Below are 14242 nucleotides of genomic sequence, written 5' to 3' on the forward strand. Positions count from 1 at the left end.
GCACCCCCAAGTGACTTGAATCGCTTACCTCGTACCCCGGGCTGGTGCCCCTGTTAGGAGAAAACCGCACCAGCCCGGGGCACCTGGGGCGATGCGCTTTCTCCTTCCGCCTTCGCTGCAACTCCGAGTCCAGCGCATGCGCAGTAGAGTGAAAAAGCCGACTTTTTGGCTTCTTACTCTACTGCGCATGCGTGCGGCGAAGAAGGAAGGAGGAAGCGATGCAGCTACCCCGGGCTGGTGCTGTTCTCTCTGAACAGGGGCACCAGCCCGGGGTAAAAGGTAATGCCTAACATTTTGGCACCCCCAAGTGACTTAGCTTTTCCTTCTCCTTTAAACTAGGACAGTAGATTGTCACAGTTGGGGTTGTTGTTTGAGAACATTATAGACAGATAATGGTGGGATCTTTTTTGAACATAGAAAAGATCAACAAACTAGAGGCCATTGCTATTAGGCTTTAGGAACTGAACTCTCATTTGAAACACTGAAAATGGTGGAAATGGTGAGTGAGGATATGGAATGCCTTGCTGAATGATGTTCAGATGGCAGGTTCACTTTAAGCAAGAGTCCCCAACCTTTTTTACTCCTGAGCCACATTCAAGCATAAAAGAGTTGGAGAGCAACACAAACTTGCAAAAGGTTCCTATAGGTTCCTATAGGTAGCTTCTATATGAACTTATACCATACAGAAGGCTTTGTTTGGTACTACTCATGGTTTTGATGCAAATAAAGATTGCATTTTAGCCAGGAATTTAAAAATAAGCACCTGCTTTGAGGCCACTGGGAGCAACATCCAAGGTTGGTGAGCAACATGTTGCTTCTGAGCCACTGGTTGGGGATCACTGACTTTAAGGGTAGCTTGGCTTATCCTAGGCTGCAGTGATCTCAAGCTCGACAGTTAGTTAAGAATTATTTTGTATATATATATATTTTTTTGTGTGGGGTTTACCTTGACATGGTTTAGTGGCTTGACAAATTTATGATTGTAACTAAAACCTCTGTATGCACTTGTATTGTTACAAAATTACTAATCAAGGGACCAGGGTATGTGCATTGATTCATCTCCTTTTTCATAAGTTTATATATATTTTTTCTTATGCAAGTGTATCAATAATACCTGTATATATATGTACATTTGGAGGGGTGGAACTTGATGCATTATTATTTTTTTTTTCATCCCAAAATATATGTAACTGTGTAACAGCAGTACAGCAAAGCCCACTTTAGTAAATGGAGGATTGCATTTGCATGATATCTAATAACCCAAGGATTAGATGAGCTTTTGAACTATCATCCTCAATATTAATAACAGAGTTGAGTGATTCAGCTGATCAGCAGTGATATAGAGACTAGACAAAAACACCAGGTATGTACACTACTGAATAATGCTCTACACAAAATGTTTGTATGTAGTCAGCCTGTGGTTCCTTCAGCTCTTACTATTAAAATTAAATATATACCCCACACTTTAACCATAATGCCATGGGCCAAACAGCAACTGTGGATGGAAACAATTCACTTACTTTAAGATGTATAAAATCTCACATTACTAGTGAGCATTCCTTTCAAGCCTTTTTGTACATACAATCTTTTACTTGTCCAGAAGCTTAGACACATGGTCAACACAAATATAATTGGATACATCTATTATTTCCTTTTATAATTATTTTATAGTTCTATGTTTGACAAATGTTGAAAGTGAATTCAAAGCGTTCATTACGCTTTCAGTAGGACAAACAGCCCTTCCTGACATAACTGCTTCGTAGGAAGGTTTTTTATATGCTTTTTGTTTCTATCAGCCCCATGTCTACCAAATAAAATATTGTCTTACAACCTATCTTTATGAAATGTTAAGTGTTTTTCTTGAAGCCAGTTTCTGAACCTTTTTAAAAGACATGGTTTAATGATGCTTACATTTACAGCCCTATGGAGATGGAATAAAAACATTGTATTTCTACTACTAATGCTTCTCCCTGTGCAGCCCTATACACTCCTGGCATGATAACAACTTCACAGGTAATTATGCTTATTTTTAGAGAGGTTCCATCAACTGCTTTCCATGTGTAGTGTCAGCGGGTCATGCCTGCAGCTGCGCAGTATATTCCATGCACCCAGACAATGCAGTTTAAGAAATATACAGGCTAAATTTAGCAGTGATTAAATTTAGCAGTTGATCCATGCCTTATAGATCTTGAAATTGTATGTGTTGACAGTGGCGCAGAGAGATAAGATTAATTGCCTGAGGTTAGAGCTAGATAAGGTTGAAATCAAATGAGATTTCCTGACTTTGGAATGAGATGTCTCAGTCCAGTGAAATCGAATTCTAAGTCCTTCCTTATATATTATTCTACTGCCAATCTATCCAAGGGTGAGATGGGCTATTTCCCAAATAAATTTGTATTTCATAGATTCTGTACATGAATAAACCCATGTCATTCATCATAATTAACATTTTAGCAGTAACATGATTTTAGTAGAACTGTTTTTTTTCTGGGGGGTACTAAATGGGATAGTACACCCCTTACTTAACTTTTCAGTTTTCTTTATTTGCCTTTTCCCTTCTGCCTTTTTAGCTTATTGATTAAATTATCTGATCTATAGGGGTGACTGACCTGGCAGCTTTAAAAAAAATAATTGTTATCATTACTTTTTATTATTTATCTTTCTATTTAGGCCTTCTTGTATACATATTCTACTGAAATAACTGACTGGTTGCTTGGTTAAACTGGATCCTAGCAACCAGATAGCTGCCAACAAAAAGCTAAATAAAACGTTAAAAAAATGAAGACCAATTACAAATGACTACATCATGCTAGAAATTAATTTAAAAGAGAACTACTCTTTAAAAATTCTGTACAGTGGGGGTAAAGAATTGGCAAGTTAGGTACCACTTGTGTGTCTGAGCATCTTGTTGAGTATCTGACTTCATGAATATCAGCTGATCCTCTGTTTTGATGGTTCACCTTTCCTCAGCACCTCACTCCTTAGTTACACGGGACATTTGAGATCTTCAGGGGACATTTGTGTCCTCAGTTTGGGAGTCAAAGGGTGTTACAAATTAATTCTTTGCCTTAAAGTCAGACAGAGCAGTATTTAAGTCAGCAGAAATGACAACATTCATCTGTTGCCTGCTCTAAATGCAGTTAGAATGTGATCATCATCCCATCATTGTCTGTCACTGATGATTCTCCTCTGTAACACTATTGCCCTTCAGTTGCCTAGTGTGGAACTATCACTAATGTAGCACACCCGTGAGTGTTAAGCGTGTGTGTATATTTGAGCTGTATACAGATCGAGTAGACACCTGGACACTCCGTGAGTCTTGTGCCTCAAGCAAGCTCCAGCTGAGCCGTAGGGAAGGACCACCAGTGAGATGTCCACATGGAGCTTTTGCAAACACAAACTTCTTTTATTGAAACTTTAAATAAATCAATTAGCAGTGTTATAAGTGGGTATAAACATTTCTCACCAGTTTCCAACTTAGAAGTCTCTTTCATACATGGGGGATCTTCCTTCTCCGGGTCCTATCTATACTCTGATCTTAAACACTGTGTTTCCTGAAAGCTAGCAACTAAGCAGTGCCGCAGGGTACTAATCCCTCTAATCTCCTCATTGGGACCTTGGACTGCTCATCTAAATATCCCTATCTCGCTAACTGTGACGGCTATACTAAACTAAATCCTGTAGACCCGTGCTGTCCAACTGGTGGCCTACGACCCCCCTCTGTGTGACCCCCCACCTGTCTGGCTGCTTTGATGGCTTACCTTTGTGTAAGCTTTAAATTATATCAGTACTGTGATTAACTGCCCCCCTGCATTGCTCACACCTCAGATTCAGGCTGTAAACCCCTGTATTGTTTAAATATGTAATCCCCTGTGTTGTTCACACCTTTTAATCCCTGCATTGTTCACCATCTGCATTGTTCATACCTCAGGCTCAGCCTGTAATCACCCACATTGTTCACCTGTTCACACCTCTGACTGTAGACTGTAGGAGCAGTAGAAACCCACAAATAAACCCTGCACACTACAAAAAGAACATATACTGAGGTGGTACTGCAATTAAAAAGTTTTTTAATATATAGTTATTGTGCAGACCGTAGGATCAGTGCCAACATTTTGTCACTGTATGCTGCCTGTGTGTGCCATACACACAGGCAGCATAGAGCAGACAGAGTATGGCACACACAGGCAGGGTAGGGTAGACAGAGTATGGCGTACACAGGCAGCAAAGGGCAGGCAAAGTATGGCACACACAGGCAGGGTAGGGCAGGCAGAGTATGGCACACAGGCAGCATAGGGCAGGCAGAGTATGGCACACACAGGCAGCATAGGGCAGGCAGAGTATGGCACACAGGCAGGGTAGGGTAGACAGAGTATGGCGTACACAGGCAGCAAAGGGCAGGCAAAGTATGGCACACACAGGCAGGGTAGGGCAGGCAGAGTATGGCACACAGGCAGCATAGGGCAGGCAGAGTATGGCACACACAGGCAGCATAGGGCAGGCAGAGTATGGCACACACAGGCAGGGTAGGGAAAGCAGAGTATAGCACACACAGGCAGCATAGGGCAGGCAGAGTATGGCACACATAGACAGCATAGGGCAGACAGAGTATGGCACACACAGGCATGGTAGGGCAGACAGAGTATGGCACACACAGGCAGGGTAGGGTAGGGTAGACAGAGTATGGCGTACACAGGCAGCATAGGGCAGGCAGAGTATGGCACACACAGGCAGCATAGGGCAGGCAGAGTATGGCACACACAGGCAGGGTAGGGAAAGCAGAGTATAGCACACACAGGCAGCATAGGGCAGGCAGAGTATGGCACACACAGGCAGGGTAGGGCAGGCAGAGTATGGCACACACAGGCAGCATAGGGCAGGCAGAGTATGGCACACACAGGCAGGGTAGGGAAAGCAGAGTATAGCACACACAGGCAGCATAGGGCAGGTAGAGTATGGCACACACAGGCAGGATAGGGCAGGCAGAGTATGGCGTACACAGGCAGCAAAGGGCAGGCAGAGTATGGCACACACAGGCAGGGTAGGGCAGCAAAGTATGGCAGACACAGGCAGCATAGATCAGGCAGAGTATGGCACACACAGGCAGCATAGAGCAGGCAGAGTATGGCACACACAGGCAGGGTAGGGAAGGAGGAGTATGGCAGGTTTATGCTGTATTACCACCATTAATATGGGTATGTGATAACACAAGTGTGTTTTCAAGTGGGTGTAGTTTAAAAAGGGGGAGTGGTCAAAACTGGCTTCCATTATCGGCCTTCCACCGTGTAGGCCCTCGGTACCACAGAAGTTGGACAGCACTGCTGTAGACACCTCTCAGTAATGTGAAGACCCTGAGCACGTGAGCTCTCCCCTTTTATATGCAAACACATTGCCACCTAGTGGGCATTTCTAAGACTTGCTGCATATTGGACAAAGAGGGGCTGTGTATAGATGCCTGTGCTGCAAAGAAGCGCAGCATACACAAGATACATTAATTCTGCTCTTCCCTGCACTCTTGCATGTGTATTGCCCAAAAGCCCCAGGTGTACTGCTCCTTATCTGCCCCTAGTAATGATGTTTACAAAGTTGGAATAGAACCCTGCATTATTTAATATGAACAAATTATTTTCACTTGCGATATGACACATTTCTCCACACTGTAAAACATTTACAAAATAAGATAAATAATTCAGTGAACAGAAATGGACAGAAACAAATAGTTTGAGGATTCACAGATTTTGTTCTATAATTCCCAAGAAAGGTCAGACAGTGCAACTCAGCAAAGCACAATAGCAGTCCCAGCCTCCATCACATGTATTAAACAAAGCAGGGCTTGCCTGCCTTTTATTCCCTGAGTCCATGTGCTTTTATTCCCCTACAGACATTTGGTAAAGCCACCCAGGTTATCTTATGATTTAGCAACAGCTGCTGTTAATAAAACATGTGCAGAAGTGAGGATACTCCCTTTGCTTTACACGGAACTTTAGGATAAGCTCACTTCAAAAGAAACAAAGGGCAGTATGTAATACAAGATATATAGAGAAGTCGCTCGCTCGCTCTCTCTACTTTGCTCTAAAAAGTGCAATTTCGGAGTAGAATATCTTAAAATATGCAAACAGAGAAAAAAAAACCATAGAGTAACAATGAAGCTCAGACTAAATGAATAAAAGTAAAGGGCCTGGCTGTGTTAAGGGTGGGCAGAAGAAGAAAGCGTTTAGTTAGGGTGGAGTTTTAGCCTGGTAAATACAAAAGTGTGGCAGGGGGCAAAGGAAATAAATGGTCAGAAAGAGGGGATAATACTGTTCTGGTGGAGAGCCAAAGGCAAACCTGGTCCTCTTTTTAACAGGATCAGTGGGTGGGGGTACATTTAAAGACATCAAGTTTATTTGTCATAGCAGGGGGGAGTGCTTGTCATGGGTATGGGGACTATGGCTCAGTTTTAAGTACAAATATGCCAGATAAGGGACTTGTTCCAAACACTCCTTCTTCAGCACTTCTGTATAGCTGTGCCAAGTGCCATCACATCCGGCATTCTCCTTCTGCAGAATCATGCACAATCATGCACCGACTGAAACTAGCGAACCATGGAGCTACCTCTTCCTAGAACGTGGTGGTAATGCCAAGGTTCCAACAGCGGGTTGTGTCAAAAGGCACAGCAGATTTGCACCAAAAGAATCCCAATTTAACATCTTTTTAATGCCAAGTGCTGGAAGTGACACAATCCCAACTCCCAAATTGTTAGTCACAGCTTCCATTCTCTTTGTGCCCAATGCCCAGTGTTCCATGTTTCAAATTCACATGAGCTCAAATGAGAGATTGCCTGAATACGGCACATCCCTGGGCAGGTAGCTCTATACATGAAACTATTTTGCACCAGGTCCAATGTTTTGGACAGAAACAAATAATCCAAAGGATGTGAGAGTGAGGCATGGAAGCACTTCGGTCTGTTTATCAAGTAGTACAGGTATGCGATCCCTTATCCAGAAACCCGTTATCCAGAAAGCTCCGAATTACGGAAAGCCTGTCTCCCATAGACTCCATTTTAATCAAATAATTCAGAATTTTAAAACTTGATTTTCTTTTTCTCTGTAGTAATAAAACAGCACCTTGTAATTGTTCCCAACTAAGATATAATTAATCCTTATTGGAGGCAAACCAATCCTATTGGGTTTAATTAATGTTTTATTGATTTTTTAGTAGACTTAAGGTATGAAGATCCAAATTACGGAAAGACCCCTTATCTGGAATACACTTGGTCCTAAGCATTCTGGATAATGGGTCCTATACCTGTACAAAATAGAGGTACTACAAGTCCCATAATCCATTGCTCCTCACATTTGTAGGATACTTCTTTTGGCATCCTCCTGGGGTAGGTAATAGTTATAGCTCAAGTGAATTCCATTGGACAGCAAAGCAAAGCTTGGTAACACTAGTAAGAAAAAGAGACCATTTTGGCTTTTTTGCCATAATAATAAAACAGTACCTTGTACTTAATCCCAACTAAGATATAATAAAGGGAGGCAGAAAATTCCTATTGGGTTTATTTAATGTTGAAATGATTTTTAAGTAGACTCAAAGTATGCATCCAAATTATGGAAAGACCCCTTATCTGGAAAACCCCAGGTCCTGAGCATTCTGGATAACAGGTCCCATATCTATATTAGTAAACAGACTCCTAAGAGTTTATTTAAAGTTGAAATTCATAAATCTGAAATGTATGTCACAGAGTTTAATGACAAGTTGAATGTAAGTTAAGCAAATACATAATTATTAGTCACAGTTTACAGATTACTATAAAAAGAACAGAATTAGAGATGTAACTTTTATTAAAATGACAAAAGAATTCCTATAAAAAAGGAATAATTGTTTGCACTCAGCCTTTTCCTTGCATATATGTATCCCTTTGTGCGGCTGATGCTGGAGTCTCAGCCACGGTGCTTGCTGTGTAAGTGCTGGATGCAGAGAGTGGAAGCAACTGACAGTAGCACAAGCTGAGTAAATGCATGGATCTCTGTTTTTCAGTCATATTCCTTTCTGTACCTGATCCCTTTACTGTGATTCCCTCCTTGAAGGCAGATCGTTTGACCTAAGCAGATTAAACGCATGAACGACGCAGCCGGCTATCAAGGAAGAGATTTGGGTCCAAAATAGGACACTAAGCTTTTCAGCCTTATGCCTATTTACCTAGTCAGCATGCTCAGCCGCCTCCTGGGGAATCAGCTGGGAAACAGAAGCACAAGTGGCAGCCCCTGCCAATGTGGAAGTGTCATTAGAGAGAATACTCGCTAATAATGGCCTGTGAGAACCCTGGTTTCCTTGGTTTCCATGACAGCTATTAGGTATCATAGAAATTGAATTGCTCACTGCTCCTGGGGGAGTGAAAGGGTGTACAAATGACTGAGCAGATTACTTAGAACTTAACCATCATCGCTTTGCAAGCAAAACTGGAATACTGTTGTTTTTTTTTCTCCTGAAAACTGGGAGGCATTTGCTTCTTTTTCAGGAATCTCCTGCTTTTATGGATTCGGTTTTTTCCAGTAGTCTGTACCTATATATTGTTTTGATTTTTTTAGAATTAAGCTTTGGCAATCAAGGCTATGAGCTATTACACAGGTGGGCTACAAAGGAGGGGTGAAGAATTAAGGCATCCAATCTGGTATTGGCTACCTGCAGCATCTGCGCTATGCCCCTGCAACAAATCTCTGTAGTCCCTGCACGGGAGAGCACTGGCAATGGGAGAAGTTCAGTGGGAAGAAATAAAGAGAAGAGTAAGGAAGGAGAGGTAAGAACTATTCTGTACATATAAACAGTTCTTTTGAGCTTTTGCCCACTGTTGGCTAAGAAAAAAAAGATTATCTCCTTAATTTTCACTAAGGCCTGTTTATTGTACTGCTGCTGATCTGCATATCAAACTTTTATTGCTAGTTTGGCATATCTGGGCTATTAGATTAACAGCAGCCATGTAAAGAATATTATAATGTAGGTCATCAGCTCTCAGTAATGTAAAGTCTATAAGGGTTAATGACATCTGCATTCAGTATAAAGCCATATATCGGTGCAGTTGGCATTCACAGTAAAAGTTCTGCTTAGTTAATTGGCATGTATGCATGTCTCGTTAAGTTATGACTTGCACAATGAACGAAAGAAGAAAATACATTAAAATACTTAAATATGTGGCTTTATTAATGTCCAACAATGAAAGTAACCAAAAGGGTATTTTACCACCTGTAAATTATTGGTAATTCGTTAAATGCATTCCTTTGCTTATCATAAACAAATATTTTGAATTAATAGGGCAAGCACAATCCACTATGTTTTTTGTTCTTTGCACACTGCCCTGCACGTTAAATGAATCGCCACAGGTCTGTGTGCTCTGAAATGGTGCCCAGAGGCCTGTGGGTGCCCCATGAATACAGTGTTGCCTTCGTTCAGCAAGGCTTTATTCATATGACGTTGAGTTGTTCCACCACGGGCGCTGTGTTCTGAAGCTTGCACTGGATCAATTTGGCATGAGGTGCAGTTTGGAAAACTGCCCCTGTGAAATTTGCCTTCCTGTACTTGCAACAGGGGCAGATGTAAAACGAGCCTTTATGACTTTTTCTCCACTTTTATAATAATTCTATCAGTCTAAAAACAAATAAAAGGTATTATAAAATACAGTTGCATGAGCACGCATATTAACGATAAACTCAGAAGAAAATGTACCTATTGGCTGCATAATACTTGAACTTGTAAAAAATATGATCAGCCTAAATGTTACCTACGTCCTATTCATATATATATATATAGAGAGAGAGAGAGAGAGAGACTCTCACTGGTGGCTTAGTGGTTGGTCCTAAAGCAAAGTTGCAATGTTGGACTGACAAGTTTAAATCTGATCTAGGCACTATTGGCAAGGAGTTTATTTATTCTCCTCTGTCTGCGTGAGTTTCATCCCACAGTAGATAGTTACATAGTTACATAGGTTTGAAAAAAGACCAGAGCCCATCAAGTTCAACCCTTCCAAGTAAACCCAGCACACACAACCCACACCTACCAATCTATATACTCACATACATAAACTATATATACAACCACTAATACTAACTGTAGATATTAGTATCACAATAGCCTTGGTTATTCTGATTGTTCAAGAACTCATCCAGGCCCCCATTAACAGAATCTGCCATTACCACATCTCTAGGAAGGGCATTCCACAAACTCACTGTACAAAAACATACAGGCAGGTAAGTGGGTCCTGATGAGTGTGTGAATGGATTGTAAGCTCCATGGGGCAGGGACTGATGGAACTGATGAACAATCTATGTAATTTCTCTTAGGGTTATCGATGCATAATTATGTATAAAGGGTAATAAATGTGTATATACATCCACACATATATATCATATATATTAATTTGTAACAGTAGGAAAAAATCTGTGTCTGTGTCTTGGCTTGCTGAGCCCGAGCTAGGCTTAGGGGTCAGGTATAGCAATTCCAAACCCCAGTAGAGTATACTTGTTTAGGCTTGCTTTTATGCCTATAACAGCCACCTTTGATTTTGGGCCTGGCCTTCAGCTACTTAAGTGCAATCGGGACTTACAGTGACTCCCACAGGGAGCATTTGTGGCCAGAGTAACAAGAGATAAACATGCCACGACTACCTAAAAACTCAAAGATACCAAAGGCAGTGAAACAGGAATGATGTACAGCAGAGGTATAATAGACTACATACAACATGTAGGCCACTGGTTTAAATCCAGGCAGGATCTTATATTAGGCTATTAAGGATGCCCTTCCATTCAGTCTTTTTGTGAAAAGATAAGTTGACAGCGTATAACATTTTGAACAAAGTTCTTGTGTTGGAATATTTGTCAAGCCAACCAGTCATTAATATTCTTCATAGTCATAATATGACACATGTGGGAGATACATCACCACAAAGTGAATGTTCTAGTCATGACAGCTCCTGGCATGCTGTCTATTAGACAATCAAACATTTGAAGGGTTGGTGTTGGAAAGCCATGGGTATACAGAAAATATAGAGTCACAGTGTAAACAGTTTGCACCCTTCATTTATGTTTGTTTGGCTTTGTGCACATATGAACACATACAGAATGTCCTTTCCCCTTTTCTCTGCAGGGATTGGTAAAAATAACATTAGTAGGCAAAGACTTGAAAATGTTGCAGTCACTAATCTGGTGTGCCTGTGCTGAGACTAGTAGAGTAGAAACCTCAAACTAGTAGAGAAGAAATCTGTAATAAAAGTTTACTAGAACTGCACAGCCACCCCTATAAGTGGTTGTTTGAATCCTTTTATTAATACCACTAATTCCGCTTAGGACAGGGATATATAAGCTATTAGTGGTAACTTTTAAGATATGATGGGGGAGGGTGGGGACATTTCTTGGGGACAGTTTTCTCCTGAGACTAAGGTCCTGAAACTGTGCAGATGTGAACCTTACTGTATATAGTATAGCACTTTATACTGAATCGCAAGTATGTACAAGTATAGGATCTTTTATCCAGAATGCTTGGGACCTGGGGTTTTCCAGTTAAGGCATCTTTCAATACCTTAAGTCTACTAAAAAATAATTGAAACATTTTATAAACCCAAAAGGGTTGTTTTGCCTCCAATAAGGATTAATTATATCTTAGTTGGGATCAAGTACAAGCAACTGCTTTATTATTACAGAGAAAAATTTATATGATTATAGGTATGGGACCTATAATGCAGAATGCATGGGACCAGGGGCAATTTTATTATCATAAACTTGTACCTAAAAACCCCTGCTTTTGAAAACTCTATAAACTTGCATAAAATACATTTTATTTATTTCCTGTATTTATATAGCGCCACACATTTTTCACAGTACTTTTATACATCCTTTACATTAGTCCCTACTAGCAATGAGCACATTTTTTTGCCCTGCATGGATTCACAGCGAATTTCCGCATTTCGCCATTAGTGAACTGTGTCACTTCTGTGAAAATTCTCTGCGGAAAAATTAGTCGGGCGTCAAAAGTTACGTGCGACAAAATAGTTGCGCGACAAAAGCGTTTTGCCAATTTTTCACCGCTTCACTAATTCTTCTGCAAACTGAAACAGGACAGATTCGCTCATCACTAGTCCCTGCCCCAGTGGAGCGTACAATCTCAGGTCCCTATCATATTCATGCACAGAGGGCACAATTTTTACCAGGATCTAATTAATCTGCCTGTATGTTTTTAGAGTGTAGAAGGAAAGTGGAGTACACAGTGGAAACCCACAGACACAAGGAGAACATACAAACTCCTTGCAGATAGTGCCCAAGCTGGAATCAAACTCAGGACCCCAGTGCTAATAGGAATATATGCTTACCACTGTGCCGCCCATTATTAATAATCAATCTCCTCCTTCTCAAATAAAACATAAAGTGGTCTGTGATTATCTAAATTGCCCCTAGTGTATTGAATGGCTGGAGAGCTTGAAGGTGAAGAGGCTGTTATTGTAGAAGCACTTCTGAGCAGCAATTACAGTAATTACTTATTTAACAGGATTGACCTCCCTACCCATTCTAATCTCATCCTTAAAGGGATACTGTTAAATTACACTGTATAAATAGCAAATAATTCACTCTACCCTTTAAATTTAATTCTGGATCATATGTACATATACATATGTGGCTGTACATATAAAAAGGGAAGTCGGAACATTGAATAATAAACATAAGATACATTTTTTATATTAAATCCAGAATGTGTCAGTAAATTTTTGCAAATTACAATTGGACTATTTTGGGAAATGTTGTGGAGGTTTCCTACTGACCTGGTGACTGCAGCATAAATAATGCAGGGTGTTTTGGTTATTTATCTTTAGAGTAAGATTGTAATGCAGTTGGTGTCTAGCACTTATGTCCCATATTATGGCTATTTGTCTAATTACTAAATACTCAAATGTATGGGCGAAATGTTTTGCCAGGCATGGATTCGCAGTGAATTTCCGCGTTTCACTATTGCCTGATTTTTTCGCGAAACGGATTAAAAAATTTGCAGTGGAAAAATTTGGTGCGTGTCCAAAAATTGTCGCCCGCATCAAAAGAATTGTTGTGCGGCAAAAGAATTGCTGCCCACTTCAAAAGAATTGTCGCGGGCGGCAATTTTTTTTTGATGTCTGACATTTTCGCTGTAAAATTCGCAAATCTTTTGAAAGATTCGTGAATTTTACAAATGAAGCAAAACTGGACAGATTCTGTCATCACTACTCAAATGTAGTATGTCTGGGATAGATGTACTAGGCTTCTTAAAAACTTGATGAACTTCTGTATCATTCAGCCCATGATTAGGATTATACATAAAATGCATTTTAAACTTTAACCTTCCAGTAAAGTTTAGAAACTCAAAATTTCTATTCATAAGTCATTGTTGTAACAGAATATAAACCCTAGTCCTATGATTAATAATAGCATTTCTGCTGTGGTCAGTGAGTATATAATTAGTTTCACACAAATGATTTGTATCATTTTATTTTATGTAGTAAATTGTATACAAAAATAGAATATAAAAATATCTATTTCATTTTTTACAAATAATATAATGAAAAATACATAAAATAAAAAAAAATCTACAGGTATATATAAATAATAACAAATATATAAAACCATATATGAAATAATAATATGATGATCATTATATTAATAATAAGATATAGTTTAAATTGTACATTTTATACAAAAATATATATCTATATCATTTTTTATAAATATAATAAAAATACATGAAATAAAAAATGAAATTTTATATAAAAAAATAAAATTATAGGTATAAAATGTTATCATAGATAATTAGTTACAAAAAATAAAAAATATAAAGAAATAATATAAAACTATATAAAACATTATAAGATATAGACACAAATATAAAAAATGATATACAGAATAAAAATAACATTTTTATATAAAAAACAAAAATACAAACCTATATATTGTATATAAAAAATAAGATTCTAAAGTTTGAATATAAAATCTGCAAATCAAAAATATAAAATTGTATATATAAAACATAACATAAAAATATTTATACATATAAAATGTAAAAATAGAAATATATTTATATAAAACATATATTTTAAGATAAAATATTAGCTATACAGGTATGGGACCCATTATCCAGTATGCTCAGGATCTTTCTGTAATTTGGATCTCCATATCTTAAGTCTACTAAAAGATTATTTAAATATTAAATAAACCCAATAGGATTGTTGCTTCCAATAAGGATTAATTAT

The 14242-nt window shown here is 39.1% G+C and overlaps 1 protein-coding gene across 3 annotated transcripts in view; it reads left to right on the plus strand.

Moving 5' to 3' along the window:
• Window positions 1–7963: 7963 nt before the first annotated feature.
• marchf1 (membrane associated ring-CH-type finger 1) overlaps window positions 7964–14242 on the plus strand; it is a 76383-nt gene continuing 70104 nt past the window's right edge. For 2 of the 3 annotated variants that reach the window (XM_031895466.1, XM_012955638.3), the window contains exon 1: window positions 7964–8782. In XM_031895466.1, coding sequence (XP_031751326.1) covers window positions 8684–8782 — 99 coding nt within the window. In that variant the 5' untranslated portion in view covers window positions 7964–8683. The remainder of the gene's footprint in view (window positions 8783–14242) is intronic. The other variant, XM_031895467.1, reaches the window with a different exon arrangement.

Source organism: Xenopus tropicalis, chromosome 1 (assembly GCF_000004195.4).
Source record: "Xenopus tropicalis strain Nigerian chromosome 1, UCB_Xtro_10.0, whole genome shotgun sequence".
NCBI lineage: Eukaryota > Metazoa > Chordata > Amphibia > Anura > Pipidae > Xenopus > Xenopus tropicalis.